Below are 27,667 nucleotides of genomic sequence, written 5' to 3' on the forward strand. Positions count from 1 at the left end.
AGAGGTGCAATACTCTTAACCCTCCAAAGAAAGGCCAATGATTAAAGCAGGCTTGTGAGAAGTATGAAACCGCAGTGCCATTACAGGTAGTCCTGTTTTTAAACCTGGATTATTATTTTTTTACACCTGGATTTTTTTTTAAAAAAAGCATATCTTGCAAGCTGAATGAAATTCGCACCCATCTCTGTTCTCAGGGTGGGGCAAAAAGGGCTAGACAGATCTGGCCTAGAGATGAGGGAAAGGATTGTTTGAGGTCAGGGAAAAAGTGGGGTTTCGAGGTGTGGATTTCTGCAGTGAGCGCTGAGAATTTCTGTGGGAATTCCGTCTTGCCTGTTGCTTCAGGTCTGGTAGGATCAGGGGTCTCCAAACATTTTAGGCCCGTGGGCACATTTGGCATTTTGAGGAAGTACCCTGAGCATCACCACAAATTGGATGTGTGTGTGTGTGTGGGGGGCAATCCCTTATCTGTGTGCGTGCGTGATTGTGCACCTTTGTGTGTGCTACTCATGCTGGCCCCTCTCTCTTCTTCTTTCTTCCTTTCCTTCCTTTTCTCTCTTTCCTTCCTTTTCTCTCTCATGCTCTCTCTGGTTCTCTTCTCTCTTTCCTTCTCTCTTTCCCTCTGGCTCCTCTTTCCTTCTTTCCATTTGCTTAAATAGGGAGGGAAAAAGTCCTCCCTGCTGAAAAACAGCTGTGTGTGTGTGTGTGTGGGGGGGGAAGAGACTATCCCCCACCATGGACCGTTGGCCTCACCCCCAGCCATTTTTTGACAGGGAGTACTTTTTACCCCCCCCCCCCATTTAAGCTATTGGAAAAACTGGTCCATTGGCTTAAATAGGGAAAGGAAAAGCCCCCTGTGAGAAATCGGCTCAAGGTCACCCCCCATCAAGGACCCTGTTTCCTCACGGGTCCTTGGTGGGGGGTTGTGAACTTCACCTCCAAGCCACTTTTTTTTTGGCAGGGAGGACTCCCCCCCCCCATACAAACGAATGGAAGAATCTATTCACTTGCAGAGGGGGGAAACAGCTTGGGGGGCACCTCAGTTGGAGGCCCTTGGACTTATGTCTGTCACAGACTACAAACAGGACAGGAAGATCTCCAGAGATCTGTCTAGACCAGCGGTGCTCAACTTGTGGCCCTCCAGATGCTGTGGCCTACAAATCCCCTCACCATTGGCTATACTTGCTAGGGCTGATGGGAGTTGTAGGTCAACACTTCTGGAGGGCCGCAAGTTGACCACCCTTGGTCTAGGCGAAGGATGGATGAATCTGTTGATTCTGGTTTCTTTCACTTTCCAATTTTTCAATCCTCAGTTTGTTCTGTCCTGCTTCCACATCAGTTTGTGACTCCCCCCCCACCCCCAATCTGCATGAAAACTCATAGGCATTTGTTGTGTGCATTTTCCAGAGTATACACCTTTTAACGCAATTTTGTGTTTATTTAGTATACACATTTTTCCAAGTAGTTCTCCTTAATATAATGCTGCTTTTATGTTTTTTTCCACAAATATATGCATTTTTGCATGCATTTTGCAGGTGTACATGTACATATGGTGTGTGTGGGGGGGCTAAACAGTGAAGTTAGGGGAAAATAAAATGTAGAAACTACAGACAGCGATAGTTGCATTAAAATAACATAACTAAAACCTAGTAATAATGAAATTATTATGTTCTGCATTTCATTTTCCCCTGACCTCACTATTTATTTTTATTTGTTTATTTGTTGAATTTCTGTGCCACCCGGTGGTCAGGGCTCTCTGGGTGGTTCGCAGCGGTTGAGGGTGCAGTCCCATGGGGATGGCTGTAGGCCTCCAAACTTGGAGGCTTATGGCCATCCAAAGCCGTAAGCATCCCCATGGGACTACACCCTTGGTTGTTGTGGACCGCCTGGGGAGCTTCGACTGTTGGGCGGTGTAGAGGTTTGGTGAATGAATAAATGAAAATAAAATCTTATCTTCTCAAGGCTAAACATGCCCAGTTCTTAGAGACTGAAAGAACTGGGCATGTTTAGACTTGAGAAGAGAAGACTGAGGGGAGATATGATAGCGCTTTTCAAGTACTTGAAAGGTTGTTGCAGAGAGGAGGGCCAGGATCTCTTCTCCATCATCCCAGAGTGCAGGACACGGAAGAATGGGCTCCAGCTACAGGAAGCCAGATTCCGGCTGAACATCAGGAAAAACGTCCTGACGGTTATAGCAATATGAACATGGAACCAATGACCTAGGGAGGTGGCGGGCTCTCCCACGCTGGAGGCATTCAAGACGAGGCTGGCCAGCCATCTGTCAGGGATGCTCTGACTTGGATTCCTGCACTGAGCAGGGGGCTGGACTCGATGGCCTTGTAGGCCCCTTCCGACCCTACTCTCCTATGATTCTATGAACTCCATCGCAAAGTGCTGAATAGTGTGAGTACTGAAGGAAAACTACGTTCCGCTTTGCATATCCATTTGGGAAGCACAGAACTCTTAGTTTTTGTCAAAATGTGAGCCATGTGAGACTCTTCTTCTTCCCTAGTCTACGCCTTGCAAACCTCTTAGAAAAATGTCCTCATACATTTTCTAACTAGGGTTGGCTGAGGCAAATATGGTGGATGTAGTCCTGGCAGTCCAGTTGAATGAAAAGGAAAAATAATAATAAAAAGAATTAGAAACTCAAGAGAATTTGCTTTAATTGGGGCCTGGGTCATATAAAGCGAACAACCTTCCCCCCCTCCTCATTTTTTGTAAGAATCCCAGATACGAGTTCTACTTAGCACAGGTTCCTCTGAAGGGGGGGGGGGGACTGAGAGGAAAAAGGAAAGACAGAAGTACGAATGTTAAATAGCTTTAAAGGCTGGAAAATATACAGCACTTATATAATATAGTACAGCGGACAGTTCTTTCTCCGGAAGGGATTTGAGGAAGGGAAGGCCAAAAGCAACATCTCCTCTCTTTGTGGCTGCCCAGCCCTGCCTCAGTTTTAGCTTCATTCCCTCCCTCCCTCACCCACCCTCATCACTTTCTCCGGCCAATTTGAGCCATGAGCTGGGCATTGGCGGCTGCCTTGGCCCGTAGGTTCTTGGCCTTGGCGATGTTAAAAAGGATGTTCATGATGTTGGTTGGGACGTCAAGGGAGAGAGTAAACTTAGTGCGCCGGTCGCTTTTGGCTTGGTCTTGGTACGCCTTCCCCTTCGCCTGCGCCTGGGTAACGTATTTATAGCGGGTGACCACGGGGAACGTCCTTTTCTCCTTCTCCTTCTCCTCCTCCTCTGCCCTGGCTTCCTCTTCATCACCCTTGGAGGAGGTGCCCTCAGCCCCTGAGGGGAACTTGAAGCTCCGCTTTTCCAGGGGGGAATTCTCGCCCGAGAGGCCCATCTTGGCCCCTGAGAGAGCAGCGTCGATGCAGCTGAGGATGGATTCGGCCTTGTAGAGCTTAAGGGATCGGCCCGTCCTAGATGCAAACAGGATCAGGAGGAGGATGAGGAGTCTGGGGTGCGTCATGGTCATCCCTTCCGCCCTGTGCCACTAGAGAAGGAGAGAAGGTGTATCAGTTTGGTGCTATGGGTAGACCCAGCACAAATGGAAAGGGGGTGATTTCTGTGAACTGCCCAGAGAGCTTCGTCTGTGGGGCGGTGTGATGTTACACGTCTGCATATATGAATCTGTGAGCATAATCATGCATTCCTGTTATAAGTCTACGTTGATGCTGAGCATCTCTAGGGTGAGAGTAGGATGAGTGGCAGGAGGAATGGTGGATTTGCACATCCGTGATGTTTGGCTGAGTGAGTGAAGGTGGGATGGAGTGTGTGTTATATAAACGCTGTGCTTTGCTTGAGAGAGTCAGATAGAGACAGAGGTATGATTTGATAGGGATATAGGATTTTAGCACTGAGAGCAGAGAGAGGGAGAGAGGGAGGTCTGTGGTGATTTGTGAAGTGATTGAGAGTGTGATCTGGAGTATTGTGTATGAGAGAACATACATGAACCATTAAGGGTTACTTATTCACTATTTACTGTTCAGCAACTTATTGCTGTAAGTAATAAAAGTGTATTTGCTTATACAAATCCTACACCTTCTGCTCTTGGCTACGTAAAAGGGGAATGTAATAAAGGAAACAGTACAGGTGAAAATATAAACAAGTGTGTCCTTGCAGATAGAGGGCTGAGTGTGAGTTGGACCTGAGCCTTAAAGGTCCTGGTGGCAGCGTGATTGAGTGTGGCGAAAATGCTTCCAGCTTGGGGTGAGAAAGGCCTTAGAGAAGGGGTGTTCTCTTCTCACTAGGAGAAGGCAGGAACGCCACAGGAGGTATAGAAATATAATAAATAAATAAATATGATTCCACACAGAGACGCAAATGCATGGGCACCAATGAGATGCACTGTCATAGGTCCATTACCAGTCCATTTCATTGTACAGCTGCCAAAAATATAAAATAATACTCATCACAACACAGAATAACACCTAAAAACATATTTTTAAAATCCTTACTGCCGTCTAACAGGGCAGCAAATCTTCCATTTAAGTGGATCCATTATTGTGTTAATGGGAAGTAGTTGTGGCCTTCGATAACAGAAAATCTGGAGGAGGAATGAAATGTTCTTAAGTGTTCCTGATTTTGGGAAAACGTTCCTTTGCTGGGCAGTCTATTAACAATTGTCACGGTGTACTGGCTCCACCTAGTGGCTATTGTTAAGCACAGCAAGGTAGATCAGTGAGCCGTTAAGAAAACCATCATTTGCGTTAATGATAGTGAATTTTAAGTGTCTGCCTGCTTTTATCTCAGTAGTCCTTACAACAGCAGTGGTGTGTATGTGTTAAGTGGCAGGCAATCAGTCAGCCAGGATGGGTGGGTGAGGGTTTGTATGCCCTGGCCGTGGGCTGCTAAGGTTTGGAGGTGCCAAAATAATGATAAGCCAGACCCAGGTTTGCTTACAAGGAGCCTTTATTGAGTACTTGCAGCACACAGGCGTACCCAATGGCTGGATCAGACAGCTTCTCTGAACCCAGAGCCATGGGGTACAATGGGTTTTATACCATACATGTCAGCAGTGAGGCAGCATGACAGAAGCAAGCGTTAATTAGCGTTCATCTGCAACTTTCCCAGCATAGGCTAACAGTACTTGTTCAGAGGGAAAACAATCAGAACTTTCCCAGCACAGCCCCCTGTAACACGGCATAAACAGAGCCTCACTTCTCAGGCGCATCCTAGGCCCTGATAAGATACTAGCCTTCATTAGCCTGGAATGTGCTGAGGCCGTGCTATCGACCTCTGACTCATCTCACATGCTCAGAGTCCTACTAGCAAGGAAATTGCACTTATAACGAACCTAAGCCAAGCATTCTGGATCTCTGGGCTCCTCTAAAACTATAGGTGACTTGGTTACAGGCCTGGGGCTAATACAGGGTTATGCATGCTTTGTGTTTCTTTTTTGTAGTCCAAAAATTTTGGATTTTTTTTTTAACCTCCTATTTGTTTCAACAGAAGGGGAGACTAGCGCCTGGTTGGTGTAGGTTCCGTGCCAAATTTGGGGCCATTTCAGGGGAGCAAGCGGGACTTAGATCTGGTGGACACAACCCCAGAACACTCCTTGCAGGCTCCTACTGCAGTTGGGGACACATCTGACTGTAATGCCTGTGCTCTACTTGGGAGCACAGCTGGCTGTACCACAATGGTTGGGAAGATTTCTGCAGGTGTACTGGGGGCAGACCTGTCACCAGCTGGGAGAGCACCTCTCTGCTGGTGGAGGAGGTTAGTCCATCGTAACCTCCTCAGCTGGAATCTGGAAGGGGCTAGAATTGTTCTGCCCCTCCTTAATAAGTGTTCTACCGCCTTAATTGCAGAGAGCTCCATGACAGAACTGCAATGAAATGTTGCACTAATTCAGGTTACAAGCCCTTCGGCTTCTCTGCAAGGTCTCCCTGACAAATCGCTCCTGGATAGTCTGAAAGGTGGGTGTCTTGGAGATGTCTGTAGCTGGGGATTTAAAAAAAAATATTTCCAAGATAGCAGTTTGGAAGAAGGGTCATTCTGTGAACCGACTGATTCTACTTTTACTTCTGACAAACAGGTTGCATAGGTGTTCGAATTGTTTCAGAAATCTGCAAAACTGTTTAGGCAGAGGTGAAGATGGACCAAAAGAAGTCTGTGCGTGCGTATCATGGGAAGTGAAGCCTCACTCAGACCACTTTTAACCTCTTTTAGAATGTTTTTGTCAACTGAATGGGTCTATCAGCAATTCTGATCCTTGGTCATTACAGGCAGCTCTTGCCTTGAGATATTTTGATTCATAACTGAAATATGCACATTTTTTGCAAGCAATTTTCCTAATATGCTCTTTGGAATGTTATCTCCCCCTAATACACACATTTCTGTGCGTTTTTCCTGAATATATACATTTTTGTATTCCTTTTTTTGATCAGAAGACGCCACTGCAAAATTCGAACTGCAACTTTAGAAGGGTATCAAATGTCTATTTGTGGATTTGTTTGAAAGTGTGAAATTAGATAAACTCATGTTAAAATGCAAACTGAACAAATGTCTCCTCCATTCCTATCTGATACTGGAGATAATAGGTAGCCATCATGACTAGCAGCCATTGGTAATCCTATCCTTCATGAATTTGTCTCATCCCTTTTAACGCCACCCAAGTTGCTGGCCATCCTTAAGTCGTATGGTAGCAATTGTCACAATTTAATTATGTGCAGTATGAAGACACCCTTTTGTCCGTCCTGAATCTCCCACCATTTAGCTTCACTGGATGACCCCAGGTTCTAATATTATGCTCACTCCATATCATCCTCAAGGCGCAATCCTATGCATGTTTAGACAGAAAAAGACCTACAGCTCTCAGCAGTCCCCAGCCACTGGAGAGAGCATGGCTGGCTGGGGCATGATGGGAGTTGTAGGCCTTTTTTTCTGTCCAAACATGCATAGGATTGTGCCTTTAAATGTATGTATCTCCTATGTCCCCCATACTTGACTTTTTTCATCAGCTCATCCCCCCCACCCCACAACACTGTAACCCATCCTCGGGGGGGGGGGTGCTCCAGCCCCTTGATCATTGTGGTTACTTTTTTCTACACCTTCTCCAGCTCAACAATATTCCTTTTGAGGTGCAGAGACTGCATATTGTGGTGTCTCTAAAGTATTACTCCCTCCCAGTCTCGGTTTACCTCATTTAAAAAACCACAACCTGGAATAAGAAAAACCCATCTCATTAGCAGTGAATGAGATAAAGTCTCTGTGAATACCTTTGCAGGCTTAAAAAGAAAGAAAGAATATTAATAGTATTTCTCCCTTTGAAGGCACTTTCCCCTTTCCACTCCTTTCATTCCAAATGTATAGTAGACCTAATATCCCACACTGATCGGGTTCGCACAATCATGGAGGGGAAATAAGCCACGGTGGCTTATTTCTCCCCCCATGCGTAATTATAATTAATGATTATTAGCATAATTATCGCGGTTAGCAAGCCACCCAGAGCCCATGGGCTGTTTTAGGGTTCTCGGGTGGCTTGCTAACCATGGCAACAAGCCACCCTGAGTGGGTTCTTATGACGCGACAAGCTAATGCTACCCCGCCCCCAGCATGCAACCAGCAGCTGTGGTGGGGTGGGGGAATCAGCCACCATGGCTTATTTCCCCTCCGTGATCACGCGAAGCTGGTCATTGCGTGATGTTTGGTCTACTGTGCTCTGTGCAGCTGGAATGAAAGGCATGGAAGGGGGGAAGCCCCTGTGGCTTATTTCACCTCTGTGGTCATGAGAGCTGGACCACTATTAGCCACAACATATGGGGCTGTTGCAGTGGAGGCTGGTGGCTCAGATGTCAGTGGGGCGGGGAATCTGCTCCACATTTCAGTCAGAACCAGTCAGGACTCTAAAGGAGCTCCCCGAGGTGCTTCTGACTGGTTCTGACTGAAACCCAGAGCGGATGCACTGCCCCGCTCTCATCGGAGGCACCAGCCTCCACTGGGCTGTGGTGAGGATAAAATGGAAGCGGGGAGAGATCTGTGTACCCCGCCTCGAACAACTTGGAAGAAAGGTGGGATATCAAATCTAATAAATAAAATAAATACACCAAGTTCAGACCATTGGTTCATGTTGCTTTAAATTTCACTTGAGCTGGGCTCTCAGCAGGAGGGTGGACTAGATGACTTTGAACTCTAAAATTCTGTAATTTGATGACCTGCTTTGCTACATGGCGCATGGCGCATGGCACATAAGCTGGCTGGGTCTGTGCCACTATTTGCCTCCATTTCTCTCTATTTTCTATCCAGCAGACTTTGTGTCGTTTGAACCTAGCAATGCAAATATAAGTGATTAACCACACAAGGTTTCTATTACAGCAGTTACATTGCTCATGATCGCAAGCCGTCGTCCTTAATTATGCCACTGTCTGAACTTCTCCCTCGACGAAACATTCGAGGTGTGTCCGAGGCGTCTAGATTCTCATCAGCTCTCCACTCAGCCTGGATTCTCCCTGCCCACCCCCATTTTCTCCTTCCTTTTGGAGTTGTGAATGTTACCATTTCCTCATCTGAAAGAAAACATATACACTCCAGCACTTGTTTGGCTATTCTCTCTCCCCCACCAGCCATATTTGGATATTAACATTGGTCCAATAAATGGCAGAAACATAAAAGCATAAGGAAAAAGGGGAAAAACACTCCAAGTTTGCTATCAGTAGAGCTGGAGACAGACAGACAATTGTTCTAAAGAGAGTTGATCAATATGATGGAAGCATTGTTGCTTGAATGGTACATTTACTTATTTCTTTTGTTTGCCCCAACAGTTCACAAGAAACAGACACAAGAAAAACGCTGCCTCGACTGGTATTCAAAATTGATGGGTTCTCTTTTCCTGATATGTAGACGGCTTGATGCATTTTCATTATTAAAACCACAACAACAACAACAACAACTTATCTAGAGGCAAAATACCTTGGGGATCTAATGCCTAAGAACATAAGAAGAGTCCTGCTGTTTCAGATCAAGAATACGTCCAGCCTTGGATCCTGTTTCTGCCAGTTGCCTTCAGCTCATTTTCAGCAACTAACATCCCAAGGTACACTATCTTTGATCATGGAGGTTCCATTTAGCTACCATGACTAATAACTATTGCTATTGCCAGTATTAGGGACAGTATGCTTATGTACACCAGTTGCTGGGGAACATGGGCAGGAAAGTGCTGTTGTCCTCATGTCCTGCTTGTGGATTTGCTGTGGGCAGCTGGTTGGCTGCTGTGTGAACAGAATGCTGGACTACATGGACCCTTGGTCTGATCCAGTGTGGCTCTTCTGATGTGCTTATGTTAATTTCTTCACCCTCAATTTGTCTAATCTGCCTTGAAAGCCATCTGAGTCTGTGGTTATCCCCTCATCTTGTGACAGTGAGTTCCACTGGCTGATATAATGGACTGAGCAGAGAAGGACTTTCTCTGCTCAGTCGTGAATCTACTCTTAAATCAGTTCCATGGGGGTGGGGTGGGACCAAGAGCTTTGTGGCACCTTTAGGACTAACATGTGTGTGTTTTAATGCCACAGGCTGTCACGGACTAGAGTCCACTTCATCAGATGCATAAAGCGGCATCTTCTCTTGGCATCCTGCATCTGATGAAATGGACTCTTGTCTGTGAAAGCTTATGCCAGCCTTCCTCAAGGTTGTGGGAATGATGGAACATGCAGTCCAACACATCTGGAGGGCAGCAGGTTGGGGAAGGCTGGCTTATGCCAGAATAAAATGATTAGCCTTTAAGGTATCACAAGGCTCCTTGCTGCATTGCTGCAACAGACTTCCACAGTGACCCTTGAGTTCTAGTGTTTTGGGAGAGGGAGAAAAAGTTGCCTTCATCCACTTTCTCCTAGTTCCGCATCAGTTTCATCACTCTGTAGCATGTTCTCCCTGAGTTGCCTCCCTGCCCTCTTCAAACATTTGACTGGTTTTGCAAAAACCATCTGGCAAACAGGTTGTGCAGGGTTTTGGCTGGAGGCTGTCGAGAGGTAGTGTTTTGTTCCTTCTAAAGGTGGTAGACAAGTGACACTGCAGCATGCACATCCCACTATCGTCTCTGTGTGCAAGGTTTTGCCACGCAGCTTTACATTGCATAACCTGTTTGGCTGGAGATGACCGCGGGGCCATAAAAAGGCATGGGTGCCCCGTGAGAAAATTATGCTAGTCTGTCATTCCACCTTCAACTGTCTGCAACACATGTAAGGAACCCACAGAATCATTTTAGAATGTATCGTTCATCTCCTATACTGAAAGTATCCCAGTGCTTTGCACAGCTACAACAGCCTCCCTAAGCCTGATGCCCTCCAGATGTGTTGGTTGGGGGATGCTGGGAGTTGTATTCCAACACATCTGGAGAGCACCAGGGTGGGTGAAGCTGAGCTCCAAGGAAGGAGAATAAACAGCCTCCCTTTCCCATCATTTATTCCATTACTGAATTGCTTGCACATCGACAGAGCACTATTTAGCAGGAAGCTTACATGCCATTCTTTTAAGTGGGTTTTGGGCAGGAGAGGGTCCCACTGAACTGTGTTTAAGGTTCCCCCCCACCCCTGCCTGGCCACATCTACCCTTTAACCTAAACTATCCTGCCTGTCATTTCAGCAGCTGTTGCTTATCCTATCCTGAGACTGTGATCATTGTTTCACCGCCCCCTCCCCATCTTCTGACTATGATCAAAACAATCCTGAAACCTTCTTTTTGGTAAGCAACTTTCATCTCATTGCCATTTCTGGGGCCTTGGTCATCTTTGAAACTCCCCGCTGTTCCTCCTGGTACATTTCATCTTCCACTTCAGATGAGGATGATGAATCAAAGTCCCAATTTGCAAATTACATCCAATTTCCAAGATGTGTGTATGGAACTGTTTTTCAACTCCACAGACCAGAGAAGGCAATTTTAGTTCTTTTAATACTCTGACTTAGATTCCCCTCCATTAACAACATCTATGTCTTCTTTTACCTGCCTGGAACCTCCGTTACCTGCAGGGGATGCTGAAATATTCAGACTTCTAATTTTTTTTTGCAAGCAAACTCCATCCGTACTTTCCCCTAAAAATCAGGCTAACAGTATCCACTTACCTGTGCTTCTGCTGTGTAGCCAGGAGCGCAAGATCTCGTTTCAGTCAGTGTTGCAAAGCAGCTATCTCAGGATAAGAAGAGAGGCATCAGGCACATTAACCTGGACTTCACTTCGTCTTGCTTGCTTTTGATTGTTGTTAAAGAAACTGGCAATACGGGGCTGGTTGTTTTTTTTTTTAAATTCTCTCTATGGAAACACCTCCTCTCCTCTCCTCCTCCTCCCCACAAGACCTCTCCTGTATATATTGGGGGTGGGGGGTGGGGAGAGGAAATGATCACGGGGTTTAAAGTGCAAAACCAAAGAGATAGGGATTTTATTAGGACATGATTTCATTTGAATGAAATCAGATGGACTGGTAACGTCACAGAACAGAGATGCCCCCCATTTTTGGGTGTGTGTGTGGGATTGCATTTGGAACCATTTACATCAATGGCCTTTGAACCAGAAGACATTGTTAGCCTAAAAAATTGGGCCCTCGTTTATATATTTCTGTCTGTCTGTCTGTCTACCATATATCCTCATCCATTATGTTGTAGATCTCAGAAAGGTCCACAAATGATCAAGGAAGCGCCTTTTTTCTATGAAGAAAGGCAAAAGTGTCTGGAGATTTGTTTAGCTTGGGGCAGGGAAGGTGACATAAAGTTACTAAATTTATGACCGGCATGGGGGAAAGTGAATGGTGGGATTCTCCCTCCCGTTGTCATAATCCTAAAAAAAACTCAGGGTCACCCAGTGAGATTGATTGGCAGCATATTCAGGACTGACCAAAGGAGACAAGGACATAAGAAGAGCCCTGCTGGATCAGACCAAAGGTCAGTCTAGTCGAACAATCCGTTTCCCACGACGACCAGCCAAAGGCTCTTATACAAATCTGTGGTGTGGCTACACATGGAATACTGTGTACAGTTCTGGTCACGGCAATTCAAAAAGGATAAAACTGTAGAGGTGGAGAAGATGAAGAAAAGGGCAACTAAAATGATTAAGGGTCTGGAGCAACTCCCCCATGAGGAAAGGTTGCAACATCTGGGGCTGTTTAGCTTAGAAAAAAAGGCAAATAAGGGGAGATGTGATAGAGTTGTACAAAATTATGTATGCTGTGCAGAAAGTGGATAAGGGTTCTCTCTCTCTCTCTCTCTCTCTCTCTCCTAGAACCTGGAATCATCCCATGAAGCTGATTGGTGTGAGATTCAGATTCATGGGATAATGAGCTAGCAGTGACCAACAAAGAAAGAGGTCTTTGGGTTGTGGTGGACAGCTTGACGTAAATGTCAACCCAGTGTGTGGCTGTGGTACAAAAAAGGCAAACTCCATGTTAGGCATAATTAGAAATGGAATTGAGAATAAAACTGCCAATATCATACTGCCCCTATACAAATCTATGGTGCGGCCACACTTGGAATAGTGTGTCCAGTTCTGATCACCACACCTAAAAGAAGATATTGCAGAGCTGGAAAAAGTGCAGAAAAGGGCAACTGAAATGATCAAGGGGCTGGAGCATCTCCCCGATGAGAGAAGGTTACAACAGCTGGGATTGTTTAGCTTGGCAAAAAGGAGGGTAAGGGGAGAGATGAGGTCTACAAAATTACAGAGGTCTACAAAATTATGCATGGTGTGTAGAAAGTGGATAGGGAGACATTTTTCTCCCTCTCTCATAATACTAGAATCTGAGGTCATCCCATGAAGATGATTGGTGGGAAATTCAGGACAGATAAAAGGAAGTACTTCTTCACACAACGCATCGTTAAACTATGGAATTTGCTACCACGGGCTGTAGTAATAGCCACCAGTTCGGATGGCTTTAAAAGGTGGTTAGACAAATTCCTGGAGGAAATGGCTATCAGTGGCTACTAGTCTTGATGGCTATGTGCTACCTCCAGTATCAGAGGCAGTGAGCCTGTGTACACCAGTTGCTGGGGAACATGGGCAGGAGGGTGCTGTGGTGCTCATGTCCTGCTCGTGGGTTCCTGGTCGACAGCTGGTTGGCCACTGTGTGAACAGAATGGTGGACTAGATGGACCCTGGGTCTGATCCAGCAGGGCTCTTCTGATGTACTTATGTTCTTAGGAGATTCAGGACAGATAAAAGGAAGGACGTCTTCACACAGCGCATAGTTAAACTATGGAATTCATTTCCACAAGATGTAGTGATGGCCACCACTTTAGATGGCTTTAAAAGAGGATTAGACAAATTCATGGATGAGAAGGCTATCAGTGGCTAGAATCACAGAATCATAGAATAGTAGGGTTGGAAGGGGCCTACAAGGCCATTGAGTCCAACCCCCTGCTCAATGCAGGCTACTAGTCCTGATGGCTCTATGCTACCCCCTGTATCAGAGGCAGTATGCCTGTGTACACAAGTTGCTGGGGAACAAGATTGGGAGGCTGCTGTTATATTCATGCCCTACTTGTAGGTTTCCCCCCAGATGGACCTTGGTCTGATCCAGCATGGCTTTTATGTTCTTAAGCCTGCTGGAAGCCCACAAGCAATATACCAGGGCAATGAAAAGGCCCCTCCTGCTGTTTTCCTCCCAGCAATTGGTATTCAGAGGCATGTTGCCTCTAGAACTGGAGGTTCAGCTAGTCCTCATGACTTGTAGCCATTGATAGACCTCTCCTCCTCCATAAATTTGTCTAGCCCCCTTTGAAAGCCATCTATGTTGGTGCGCTTCTGCACCTATTACAGTGGCAAATTCCTTAAATTAAGGTTGTGTATCATGGTGTGAATAAGTACCTTCTTTTATCTGCTGTACATTTACTGCCAATCGGTGTCAGATAGCACTGTTTCATACAATGACCCAGTTTGGACATAATGCGAAGCCACCGTGGATTAATTTTCCTGCCGGGCTTTTCGTTGCAGTGGCAGCCACCATTTTGAATATTTGGGGTGTGGCAGGGGGTGCTGTAGCTTCTTGTTACATGTGAACCCAGCAAGGGTGGGTTGTTGGGGTGGTTGACAAGCCATTGGCAACCCTAAAACAGCCCATGGGTTCTGGGTGGCTTGTCAGTCACCCCACCAACTTACCCTTGCTGGGTTTGCACAGCTTCAAAATGGTGGCTGCTGCATGAGAAACCCTGTTGAGGAAATTCACCCATGGTGGCTTCTCGTTACGTGTGAACCACATCAATGAGTAATGAACTTCTGGATGTGGTAAGATAGAATTATAGCAATGTGCTGATGAAAGTCATTAGAATGCCATTACTTCTTGGATCTGTGAGAACTAGCTGCAGACTGCAATGATGACCTCTGTCTGTCTGTCTGTCTGTCTATCATCCATCCATCCATCCATCCATCTGTCCTTGCATGGTTCTGCATGCATCTGTTACTAGAAGCACCTTCCTCCCCCAAATCCAAGCTTGAAGAGACAATGTGGCATTCCCAAAGCTCAACATTCTGTCCTGCATGAGTTGCAGTGTGGAGTGCCCCTATTCAGGGTCCCAGCCAGCCAGTCAGCCATGCCTTCTTCCAGGGTTCTCCATTCCATTTCCCTTCCTGGTTCCCCCACCCTCCCTCAACAGCCATCCAGCATTCCATGGCCATTGAGCATTCTCAGTCCTCAGGATGCTGCTTTTATTCCCCTGTCCCTTTAAGCTTTTTTTCTAAACAATTTTTAAATACTTCTGCAAACCTTGGGGTTTTCTGAGCCTCCTGATACCTCCCTCTTGTGCATGGATGGTGCTCTTTTGGCTGTGTATGGATCCACACTTGGAGAAATGTGTCTCCCTGGCATGCATCTGTTTCCTGAACCTGTGGCTGAAAAAAATATAGTTGGCATCAAAATCAGGAATCCTGGCTCTGATTTGGGTCTTGCGTCATGTGCAAATTTTATTTCATTTTCATTTTGGGGGAACATTGAGAAAGTCAGTGGAGCACAAGGCTTCTGTATGCAGACCTGGGAGGAGGTCTGAGGGGGCAATTTCAGTAGATTGACCTCTGCTGCAAGCTCAGAGGTATGGGGGATTTTTCATAGGAATCCAAACCAGTTCTAACTCCACCTCTGACCTGCAATATTAACAGCGTGGACTACATTTCAGGGCTGCAGAAAGCTACTTTCTCTCAGCATAGCCCCCGCCCCTCCGGTAACAGGGGTCTAACACCTCTGGACAGCACTGCTGGGTTTTTGTGACATGCAATATTCAGTGTCAGCTACATGGCAGGACTGTCATAAGCCACTCTCTCTCAGCCACAGCCCCTTCTGGCCTGCAGAATAAAGACAATGAATTGCATTTGCTTAGGAGGTTGCATTTGCAGCAGCGGTGTAGTGGAGTCAGGGCTCACAGGGTCAAAGCCCTGGGTCTTTTTGTTTAGCGGGGACAATGACATCAGTTGCCACCCATCTCAGACTCCTCGGTTCCCTCTGAGTTTCACTGCAGTCCTCACTGTAATTTTCACTGTAATATATTGTTCCCTGTTATAATGCAAAGCATTTTGGGGTAGCTTGGTCTGGAATGGGCAATTAAGACCCATTCGCTTTACAAAAGACCCGATGGAGATGAAAACTGCTAGAATGAGCTTGTTGAGTTTGAGATAAATGGTTTCTCTGCAATGCTGGAAAAAGAAACACCTGGAAAATCCTGAGCTGGTAGTCTTACACTCTTTGGGGGCATGAGAGCCAGTGTGGTGTAGTTGGTTAGCATGTTGGACTGGGACTCAGGAGATCTGGGTTCTAGTCCCCGCTCAGCCATGAAACTTATTGGGTGACTTTGAGCCAGTCACTGACTCTCAGCCTAATCTACCTCATAGGGTTGTTGTGAGGATAAAATGGAGAGGAGGAGGCCCATGTAAGCCCCCTTGGGTTCCTTAAGAGGAAAAAAGCTGGGATATAAATGTAATTGTTAATAACTAATAAATGTTGTGTCCCTCTTTTTCCCTTTCTTATGCAATCTTAGGTGTCTCTCTAGCCAAAGCCCAAACATGCTAACCACTACACTGTCCTTTGCCTGCTCGCTATTCTGTGATTGTCTGCTGATCCTAATAAATTCGGTAGTGTGCTATGTACTGCTGTTTTGTGTGTGTTTTTGGACTTCCCTTGGGCGGACTTGAAAGCACAAGCAGCTAGGGGCAAGTTGCCTCTTTTCTTAGGAGCTGGCGTATCACAGAAACTGAGACTGAATATGGAATTATCAGGGTGGCTGTCCCTATTTTAAATCCCACTCCTCCAGTGAATTTACAGAGCATGTCTACTCAGCAGTAAGTACCATTGAGCTCAATGACATTCTTGGGTAAGTGTGCATAGCAGGGCTGGGAAACCTCCGGCCCACAGGCCAAATCTGGCCCATCTGGCCCACGAACCCTCAAGCAAGGCCCCTCCTCCTCCCAAAAGCTTCGCCCACTCCAGCTGCTGGAGGGAGAAGCAAAGCCAGCTTGGGACTCAGCTGGCGCCACAAGGAGCAGCCCCTTGATATGTCGGCTGAGTCCGCCGTCCCAAGCAGGATGATGAGGGGCGGATGCAGTGGCTGTAAACTCGGACAGCACTTAGAGGAGCAGCTCCTCCGGTGGCAGCTGAGTCTCTTCGCCCAGATGAGACAGCGAGCAGTGGGTAGAGCCAGAGCAACTCAGCTGGCCCCTGAAGGATCTGCTCCCCTGGGCGCTGGCTGAGTGCCTTTCTCCATGCAGAGAGAGGCACGGAGGAAGAGAAAGGAGGGCTGGATTTTGTGAGGGGACAGGGCATGGGGTGGGGTTGAGGGGGGCTTGGGAGGGTCGCACCCACTGACTTCATCCAGCCCTCTGGATTGGTCCTGGGAGGCAATCTGGTTTGCTGATTTGATTTCTACCCTTCCTTTCTACCAAGGAAATGGCACTCAAGGCGGTTTACAATCAACGATAAATGAAACTTGATTAAAACAATAACAAAACAAATACATTCAAATACTATTTAATGGTTCCCAGAACCAATCCAGCTCACCACCTCTGGTATATAGGGTCACAGCCAAAGTGGCCTTGTGGAAATCAGAGTGACCTACTGTGAATGTTTGAGGCCTACAGAGGCAGAGGGGAAAGGGGTCAGGCTTAGAGGCCTGGAGTCTTCTGTTGGGAGGGGGTAACCCTGAGAGGAGTAGTTTCATTACTCCAAGTGTCAGTTTCATTTCTCCACTCAAGTTTCATTACTTCAGGTTTGAAGCAGTACTTTCAGTTTTGGGGTAGGAGGGTATATAAAGAGAGTGAGAGAGCTGAGTGAGAGAGCTGGTAAGATTCAGAAAGACCAGGCTGCAGCCAGAGCAAGAGCAAGGAAGAGTCAGAGAGAGACAGCCAGAGCCTGAAGTGAGAGCAGAGCCTGAAGAATGAGCAAGAAGAAGCAAACAAGAAAAGTCTTAGGATAGCTAGGGTAAAAGAACTTGCATTTTGCAAGTTTTATTTCTTTTAATGCCTTTTGTATCACTCAGCTCTATTGTGTAAATACCCTTAGTTATGACTGTTTGCTTTAAATCTACTAGTAAACTGTTGGGGTTAAACCCCAAGTGTCTAGAGTGTCTGTCACCCCACGCCGACAGCCTAAACCCCATGTTACTGGGAAGGGGAAGTTTAAAAGAAGGAAGGTGGGACTCTTAAGGAGGCAAGAGATCCTTAAGGAGTTGCTCAGAGGCTCCAGGCCGTAAGGGTGACCCTGACATCTACCTTATAGACTTATTGTAATGATCACAAGGAGGTCGGATATGTCAAGTGCCGTGAACATGCGCAAAGTACCCTGTGAATGCTACGTGCTACGTATTAATGCTACGTATTAGCTTCACAAACCACCTCATCATGCCTTTTAAAATGCATAGAGGGAAACCATGGCATAGCAAAAGTTTGCTTTTCATTTTAATCTAGTTTGCACTACCCCCCCACCCCCCATTAGCTCAGTTATTCAAATATTGCTCATCATCTAGCTGATTCTGGACGATTTGCCTTGTTGTTGTTTCGAGAAAAAACTTTCTTCCAGCTTTGAAGCTTACTGAATTGCCTGTTAAGAGATTCCTCTGGGAATTCTATCCACAGAATTTGTCATGAGGGAAGGAGAGGTTGTGACTTGTGACAGACGTGAAATAGGAACGTTGCAATGAAAACAGCTCTAAATGGAGGGGAAGGATGCTGGGGGTTTTAATCACTACACAGATTTTTTTCTTTGTAAGGAGTTGGTTTAACCCTTTCCCTTCTGGCTAAATGTATTCCAGAGCACTGGATCCAGACTTCGCCATATCCAGTGGAGGCTAGTGGCTCCAAGGTCAGTGGGGCGGTGAATGGACTTTGGGTTTCAGGCAGAACCGGTCAGAACTCCTGGAGAGCTCCTTTAGAGTTCTGACTGGTTCTGACTGAAACCTGGAGCGGATGCACCACCCCACTGACCTTGGAGCCACCAGCCTCCACTGGCCATATCTAGAGTAGACTTTTCTAGGTACGGCTAAGTCGAGATCAAGCCTATAACATCCAGCATTTCACATAAGAAGATTGCGACACTCTTGCACACGAGCAGGTACTGTTGGGGGTGGAGTTAAGCAGTCCAATGCTACGTTTAAGCTGTGTTTAAGCAGTGTGACTACCGCTGTTTAAAAGGTACTCTGTATGCTGACCTTGGGCTGGATAATGTGAATAATTTCACCGTAGGTAATGTCTTGGTCTCATATCTGAATTCTCAATATGAACATTCAGGAAACTATTGTGCATCAGTTTCTGGGTTAAGAAATCCGCCCACCCTCCTCCGTTGTCACACACTGTGAAATAACACAATTTAGAGAAGGGCTTCTCCATGCGGCCAAATGTGTCAGTAGATTAAAATGGCCATTCCTAACTCTTCACTTTCAAACAATGCCCTCAGTGGTATTAGGAGAACTACTTATGAGACATGATAACCCATCTGCAAAGCGGGGGAAGAGGTGGTTATCTTTACTGGGAGTACTGGATGCTGGGGGAAAACAAGAGGAGACGGACCTCATTATCTTTAAATTTTTTTAATTAATTTTATAAATATAAAACAATACAGAAAATTGTAACTCTTTTCTTCATGCCCAACATGTGAGCCTCTTGAGGGATCCCTCTCCTTCTCTTATAACCACACCCATGCAGTATCATTCCATCCATTTCTGATCTACAAGCTTAGAGGGCTGCTCCTTATGTAGCCAAAATGGCACCATCCATGCACAAGAGGGTGGTGGTATCCGCAGGCATGTCATGTGTGAGTTGGAACCGCAGGGTACAAAAAGATATTTTCGGGGGGAAACAACCCTCCCAAACTATACAATGAGAAATGAGTGGCAACTGACTACTGAGTTGCTGTAAAGGGGAAATGGAAAACTGGGGAGGGGAGAATGGAATGGAATAGAGTATTTGGGAAAAGGGCATGGGAGGCTGGCTGGAAGCCTAAACATTTTGTTGTTGTTATTAACATTTCTATACTGCCCCATAGCTGAAGCTCTCTGGGCAGTTTACGGAAGATAACACATTAAAATGCAACATAGAAAGTTTGAAAGCCATTGAAATAAAAGCACACAGACAATATTCACAAACAACATATAACCAAAAACAACTTTGAACAGTCGGTCATAACTAAAGACACATCCGAGACCGATTAAAACTCATCACGTGCTGCCAAATGCTTGGGAGAAGAGAGAGGTCTTAACCTGGCACCTGAAAGGTAACGATATTGGCGCCAGGCAGACCTCATTGGGGAGCTCATTCCACAGCGGGGCGGGGGGGCACCACTGAGAGGGCCCTCTCCCTCGGTGCTGCCTTCTGGGCTTCCCTCGGAGGGGGCACCTGAACCTGTTGCAGGTTCCATTTGTATTACTCCTATTATACAAGGTGCTTCACATACTTTATCTTGTAATGCAGACAGCAACTTTGTTAGGCAGGAGTGGAGAACTTTTTTTTGTAAGGGGCTGCATTCTCTTGGGATACAAAAGTGTGCAGGATTTGAAGCAATGCAGGATCCTCTCTCTCTCTCTCTCCCCCTCCTTCTCTCTCTCTGTCCTTCCTCCCCCTCCTTTCTCTGCCACCCCATCTCTGCAGGCTGCATGAAATTAGTGCTACATGTCACTAGGTTGTGGGCTGCAGGTTCCCCACCTCTGCTGTAAGGTAAGCCAGGCTTATTACCCCCACATTGCAGATGGGGGTAATCCACCACTGGGGGGCTGGGACTGAGGATGAGACAGAGCGGCTTGCCTAAGGCCACCTTGTACATTTATGGCACATATGAGTTTTGAACCAGTGACTTCCGGATTTGTTACTCAGTCTCTTAGCCACGACTCTGCACCAGTCACCTCCCCCAAACAGATGTGCAGGCATATAACAAAGGTGTCCTTGAGCATGTACAGAACTGAAGAACATAAGAAGAGCCCTGCTGGATCAGATTGAGGGTCCATCTAGTCCAGCATTCTGTCCAGTGGCCAGCCAGCTGTCGACCAGAGTGCCTTTCACCACTGAGCAACTGCAGCCTTTTCTGTCACACGCTTAAGGGGTCGGGCTTCCTTCCAGTATTGACCTCTGGCAGATGAAAGAAAAGGAGCCCTCGCCAGCAGTGGGGAAAATGCAACAGGCAAAGGCGGTTAGATGGAATGATAATGTAATGAATAATTCCAAGTTTCAAGTATTTTCATCAAGGAAAACTGTTCTACACTCAGATAGATGCATCTCCTTCTAGTGCTCCATTGGTGGGAGAACTCTCTCTCCAAGCATGGCTGGCTCTTGAATAATTCCTCCAGATGAAAATGGCCCAAATGTGTCGGGTATTGTTCATTACGTTCTAATGATGAGAACATGAGTCCAAAGATGTTGCGATACTTTTAGCTTATCGTGTAGAGCTGTAGTAAAGTGGGGCTGAACTTTTGGTCCATTGAAAGTTCAGCCCAAACTGAGCGGTCCCCACTTTCATGTTTTCCAGTAGAGGATTTGCTATTTTTGCAGGGGGTGGGAATTGAAACCCAGCAGAGCTCCTTGCTGCTTCAGCAGCGGTGGGTGGTGGCCCCTAAGGGTTGCGGGGTAGAGGGTGGAGCCAAGGGGTCACAAGAGGTGGAGCCAAGGGGTCGCAAGAGGATCCCCCCAGTTCTAGAGAGAGATGCAATATAATATTAAATTCATTCGGATACATTTTAATGCACCCCCTCCCTGGGACAGACGCAAAATAATATTAAACTCACTGAGCAGCTCTGCTGCTTAAATAAAACAATAGGCGGCGGGCGGGGGGGGCTTTTCCCCTCATGTCCATCTGGTGAGCTGCTGCTGCTCCCCCCTTCCCCTTGGCTGGGAGAGCGTGAAACACTGATGGGAGGAGGGGAGAACTGAGCTGTGGCAGCTGGGCGCCCTCACCAGTGCTCTTCCGACTCATCCCTTTGGGAGGGATCAGGGTTGGATCCAGTTGCCCTGCCCACAATGGCTGTGCCTTTGAAAGTAAAAAGAAATGAAAAAAAAAAAGCCTACGGTTTTGGAAGAGTGAGCCCTCCAGGAAGGAAGCCATGTTATTTCTTATCCTAGTGGCGGGGGGGGGGGGTGTACACGCATGTGCAGTGAGCAGAGTGATGCGCACACTGCAGTCCATAACTGCAGTGCAGCAACAGCAGCCAGCTGGATAAAAGAAGCTGGCAGGGCACCGTGCAGGCTCGCAGAGTTTTGTTTTGTTTTAAAGCTTGGGGGGCGGGGGGAGGATGGTTGACAAAGCCCTGGAAACAAAGCCCTTTGAGGAGAGACTGAAAGAACTGGGCCTGTTTAGCCTTGAGAAGAGAAGACTGAGGGGAGATAGGGTAGCGCCCTTCAAGGACTTGAAAGGCTGTCCCAGAGAGGAAGGCCAGGATCTCTTCTCCATCATCCCAGAATGCAGGACGCAGAACAATGGGCTCAAGTTCCAGGAAGCCAGATTCCGGCTGAAAACTTCCTGACTGTTAGAGCAGTACGACAGCGGAACCCATTCCCTAGGGAGGCGGGGGGCTCTCCCACGCTGGAGGTCTTCATGACGAGGCTGGACAGCCACCTGTCAGGGATGCTCTGACTTGGATTCCTGCACTGAGCAGGGGGTTGGACTCGATGGGCTTGTAGGCCCCTTCCGACCCTACTCTTCTATGATTCTATGACAGGGGCAGGGTGCCGAACACCCTGCCCTTTGATTCACAGAGCTTCAGTGAACTGGCTGCCACTCTGCCTCCCCCCAGCAAAATGGCCTGTATGGAAGGGGAAGGGCTGTGGCTCAGTGTGACAGGGCCCCTCCTTTGCATGCAGAAGGTTCCCGGTTCAATCCCTGGCTTCTCCAGGTAGGGCGAGGAAAGAATCCTGCCTGAAACCCTGGAGAGCCCTTGCTGCCAGTCGGTGTCGACAGTACTGGAATTCCCTGCCTTTAGAGGTCAGGCAGGCGCCAACGTTGTGTTCCTTCCGGAGCCTCCTTAAGACGTTGTTATTCCGAGCGGCCGTCCTTGAGTGACCAGCCGCGGTTTATTAAATCCCACCTTATTGGGATTTGTCTTTAAAAAAAAAATGTTTTAACTCTTTTAACCTGGTGTTTGATTCTTTTACCTTGTTGTTCACCGCTCTGAAATCTTTTGATGTGGAGTGGTATATAAATATTGTAAATAAATAAAAATAAAATAAATAACAAATACTGGGCTAGATGGAACAAGGCTCTGACTCCTTGTAAGGCAGTTTCCTATGTTCTGGGGCAGGGGCAGGGGCAGGGGGAGTGGGAATGGCAGCCTTGGCTGCAGTCATTTTGGGAGGGAAAAAAGAAGACAGCCACCAGCTGATCAAAGCTGTTGGGAGCTCTGGTAAGTCACACACACACCCCTGTGAAAATTGCATGTCCCACCCCTGAAAATAGCCAAACTGCCTCCTTGAATTTCACAGCCAGGAAATGGGGCTGTGAAACTGGTGGGAGGCAGGGAGCATTTTGGCCTAACACTGGGTGGTCCTACTGCATCACTGCCAAACCTTCCTGACTGTATCCCCATCATCATCAGCTGTCTGGCTGCTGTTGGAAACAGTAAACTAGGTGGGCCTGCTTTGAGATGGGGCCATGAGGAACTCGGGGAGGGGGGCAGGGGGAGAACCAGAGCTCATGGGGGCATTTGACATTCTCCCTTTGTGCCTGTGTAAGAGTTTTTAAAATAAGTTTCTTTGTTGGTTGAAAGCTGAGTAATGGTGTCTGTGTGGGCAGCTCTAAAACAGTCTGAAATTGGCCCATGCAACATCAAACTCACTCTGCTTTTTTGCTAAATTACTTCCTCCTTCTGCCACTCATCTTCCCTTCCTTAATGGTTTCCCCATCTCAAATTTTAGATAGTAAACTCCTTGACAGCAAGGACCTATTTTATTGTACTTCTCTTGTATATAATAATAATGAGACAATGTTCATGACGATAAGATGAATAACACAGCAGAAACATGTCAGCTACAAGAAAGTTTGCCTCTTTTGCAGTGGCAGTGGTGAAAATTAATTTTGATTTAATCGGGTGGGCAGGTAAAACATGAACTGGAAAGCAAATGCTGGGCAAAGCAGACCTTTGGTCTCATCCAGCAAAAGGGCTTGTCTGTTTTTCTAAAGGAAAACGGAGGGGTTCGCTGCTGCACCCTCACGCCCACATGCTCTATTCCATGATGTCTCTGAGAGCACCGAGGTCTGGCAGCTTACGGCAACCAGAGGCCCATCAACCGGCAGCCTAACTGTGCCACATGGAGCAAATTCCAAAAGTAGGTTTGTAATATTTCTCCGCTCCTAATGAATTTGAAATGGCCAGCTAATCAAACAGCAATGAGAGTGGAGGAAGGTGAGGCCTGCACGCCTCTCATCATTTCACAAATGAAAACCGGGATGGATGTCTGAGCATCTTACCCCCAGGACAGACACCCGAGCAACTCGTTCCCATTATCTCAAGCACACTGGCGCAGCTCATGCTGTGCACACAGAAGCCCTGGGTGCCTGCCGATGTCACCACGTCGATTTGTAAAGAAACTGTTATTGCGAAAATGCCACGAGGCTCTAGTTATGTCTTCTCTCAAGGGCTGAATTAGCTCCAGACAAACACGTCGGGGGCTGCATGCCAGCAGTGGGAAGGGGGCCAGAGCCCAAAGTGTGGGGGGGACACCTCCAGTGCTTGTCCCCCCCAAAACACACGTGCGCACACAGAGAGTGGGCTTTGCTGAATCCAGAGCTGGCTTCTCCCGCTGGCTCACTGAGGACTGGCTCCTTGTGGTGCCAACTTCTGTCAAAGGTAAGGGGGCGTGGCTTAGGAGAAGGGGCACTGCCACGGGGAATGTCCTCACGGACTGTGTCGGGGAACTGGAGGTCCAGCATGGCTGCTCCCTTGCAGTGCCGGGTCCAGTTTTTTGAGGGCCCTTGGGCAAGACACCCTCCATGGGCCCCCTCCCTCAGTGAGTCGGCCTTCTCATCACCTGCATCACCAGCTGCTCATCCTCTTTCTCATCATTGATACCTTCTGCAAGACAGGCAGAGGCATCTATGCTCCGCCTTCTCACCACCTCTATTGTTGGGCCCAGAGCAAGAGGCAGGTGAAGAGGCAGACTGCAATGGGGAAGAAGAGGAGCAAGGCTGGAGGCTCTTTTCAGTGGGCCCCTGCGGGGGTGTGGGCTCTTGGCAGCTGCCCGACCCTGCCTACCGTTGACGCCGGCCCTGCTCCCTTCATATATGTTGACATCTGAATTTAGAATGTAAAACTTACGGGTTTTGCTGATTTTTTTCCTGATTGATTCTGAAATTTGGTAGTGGGGGCAGGCAACATTTCATTACAGCACTACGACAAATTGCATTTGCACTGGAAGTGTGTCAACATAAGAACTGCCTGAGGCTGGATCAGACCAAGGGTCAATCCAGACCGGCATTCTGTTTGCACAGTAGCCAACCAGCTGCCCATGGGAACCCACAAGCAGGACATGAGCGCAACAGCACCCTCCCACCCATGTCCCCCGGCAACTGGTGTACATAGGTTCACTGCCTCTGATACCGGAAATAGCACATAGCCATCAGGACTAGTAGCCACTGATAGCCTTACTCTCCATGAAGTTGTCCAATCCCCTTTGAAAGCCATCCAAATTGGTGGCCATCACTCCCACTTCTGGAAGTGAAGCCCCCAGTTTAACTATGTGCTGGGTGAAGAGTCCTTCCTTTTATCTGTCCTGAATCTCCCACCAATCCGCTTCACGAGTTGACCCCTTTGGATTCTAGTATTTTGAGAGAGGGAGAAAAATGTCTCCCTATCCACATTCTCCACACCATGCATACTTTTGTAGGCCTCTATCATGTCCCCCCTGACCACCTTTTTTCCAAGGTAATCCCAGCTGTTGTAACCTTCCCTCATAGGGGAGATGCTCCACCCCCTTGATCACTGTCTGTATACTTCAAAATGTGGGGAGTGGAGGGAGGGAGAGAGGGAGGGAGGAACTGGGCTTATCCAGGTATCTCATGGCAGCAGATAATTCTTTGTCACCCTGACAAGAGAAAATGAATCGCTTGACACCAAGGCTTGGACAGCCTGACGGGGTAATTCGAGAATGGTGCAGCCAGCATAATGGCAGGTGAGGCGATGACTGAAGGAGGACAGAGTGAATGCTGCAGGGACGAGCGGGCAGCTTTTGGCTGCGATGGGAGGATGAAGGATGCCAGAGCAGCTGATGCCACCATCCCAAGCAGCACGTGGACGTCTCTGACGGCGGTTCAAACAGACTCAGAACCAGGGTGGATCGCACGCTGTGAATGAGAGGATGGCCAAGGAGGAGAGAGAGCTACACACCACATCCTCGCTCAGGAAGGTAAGATTGTAGAAATGGCTCTCTTGAATAAGCTATTGGAAATGTGACATTTGTGGATGGAGCCCACGGGCCGTTTTGGGGGCAGTGAAATCTACTCAGCTTTCATCCGGAGGGATGAGGGAAGCTGTAGTCCATCCCACCGGGAGGGTCGCACGTTTGGGAAGCCTTTACTACATCGACATCCTCAGAGCCATTCTGGGAAAACATGGCAGCTGCCAGTGGAGGCTGCATCCCGTCCCCTCCACAAAATGCCCCTGTGAATGTGGTCACTGTCATGACCTGGACCTCAAGTAGCAGCTGGGACACAGACATCAATATGGCGGGAACAGCAGTGGAGGCTGGTGGCTCCAGTGTCAGTGGGGCTATGAATCTGCTCCGGGTTTCAATCAGAACTCTAAAGGAGCTCTCCAAGGATTCACCAACCCGCTGACATCGGAGCCACCAGCCTCCACTGGGAACCAGCGAGGTTGAGTGAGCCCACACCAGCAATGGAGGCACTGGCCTCATGCCCAATAGCCTGAATCTGACAGGCCAAAGCTCCTGAAAGCCCAGGCCCCTGAACTGGGCTTTCCAAGAAATAGCACCTCTAGGCTAGACTCCCCAGAGGAACCACTTCTTGAAGGCTTCACAGCTTGATGCTCCTGGAGTGGTAAAGAGCACTCATCTTCCACCCTCTGGGCAGTCATTTTAAGGCTCTTCACACCTCAGCCAGTGGGGTGGGTGGTGGATAGAGCTGTGAGGAAATGGCCTCTCGAAATTCTCCACCCTCTTTGTGAGCAGAGAAACAATAGGGACCATTCCACCAAATTTCTCCAGGGGAGCAGAAGTTCTCCAGCAGTTTCTCAGAGCTGGGCTCACCCATTAGCACTGGCAGTAGCACAGATTCTTTCTCCCCCCAAGTCTTTTTTCTTTTATTCCTGCTGCAACTGCTAGCAGAGGACACTGGCCAACATTTTATTTCCCCCCACAAAGCCCCACATCTAACATCATTCTCCAAAATTGAATTCGGCTCTCAAGGTGAAAGAGGTTCAACACCCCTGTCTACATGGATGCGTTTTGAAAACTGCACTGAAAGCACTTGTCCAAAGGCGTGCTATGAATCCTGTAATTTTTTAGAAAATGTATTATTATTTGGATCTTATGACATGGAAAGATTCAGGGAAGCAACATGTGCTGGGTCCTACAAGTTCCATCTTAGCTTGTGTCATGACACAAGGAGTGCTGAAATATCACCCAAAAAGAGAGGCATTTTTTGGCACTGTTGGAAATATTGTAGAAGAATTTGGACTGGTTTGTGCTCAGAATTTAGTATAAAGTAACACCGACTTTAGGAATGCTTGAATTGCAGCCTTCATGAGATTAGACCTGGGCCTTGTTGATAAGGTTACACATATACTTAGGGATGGGGGAGAAATTCATTTGCACTTTCAAGCCAATGCATCATCCAAAACTCAGATATCCTTCAAAATCTGTTGTCTGAATTTTGCAGTGGAGTTTTCTAATCCAAAAATGCATACAAAAATGTGCATATTAAAGAAACGGGCACACAAAAATGTGTATAATAATGAAAATAATGTTAAAATGCATTATATTAGGAACATTTCTTTCACAAAATGTGTACATTAGGCAAAATAGCATCCAAAATGCATGTATTAGGAGAAATGTGCACACAGATGTGTATGAATTTTCTCAAAGTTTTGGTCTGAACTGAAAAGTGGAAAAATGAGAAACTAAGAGAAAATGAAATTGGCAGATTTGCCCATCCATCCCTACACCTACTTGTTGTTTATTCACTCAGTCACTTCCGACTCTTCGTGACTTCATGGACCAGCCCACGCCAGAGCGTCCTGTTGGGCGTCGCCAGTCCCAGCTCCCCCACGGTCGAG

At 47.3% G+C, this 27,667-nt stretch overlaps 1 protein-coding gene across 2 annotated transcripts; it reads right to left on the minus strand.

Annotated features, from left to right (window-relative positions):
* Positions 1-2,640: 2,640 nt before the first annotated feature.
* On the minus strand, positions 2,641-16,996 carry UCN3 (urocortin 3). 2 transcript variants are annotated; one of them, XM_084809029.1, is made up of 4 exons: positions 16,966-16,996; positions 14,689-14,813; positions 11,063-11,123; positions 2,641-3,498 (listed from the first exon to the last, which is right to left on the minus strand). In XM_084809029.1, the coding sequence occupies exon 4, from the start codon at positions 3,478-3,480 to the stop codon at positions 2,989-2,991; it is 492 nt and encodes a 163-aa protein (XP_084665155.1). In that variant the 5' UTR covers positions 3,481-3,498; positions 11,063-11,123; positions 14,689-14,813; positions 16,966-16,996; the 3' UTR covers positions 2,641-2,988. The 2 variants fall into 2 exon arrangements, with proteins under 2 accessions (XP_084665155.1, XP_084665156.1); XM_084809030.1 differs by lacking the exons at positions 14,689-14,813; positions 16,966-16,996 and having other exon boundaries at positions 11,063-11,280.
* Between the last annotated feature and the right edge of the window lie 10,671 nt (positions 16,997-27,667).

This window comes from Heloderma suspectum, chromosome 7 (assembly GCF_057233095.1).
Source record: "Heloderma suspectum isolate Gila_16-S chromosome 7, 16-S_ref, whole genome shotgun sequence".
Classification (NCBI taxonomy): Eukaryota; Metazoa; Chordata; class Lepidosauria; order Squamata; family Helodermatidae; genus Heloderma; species Heloderma suspectum.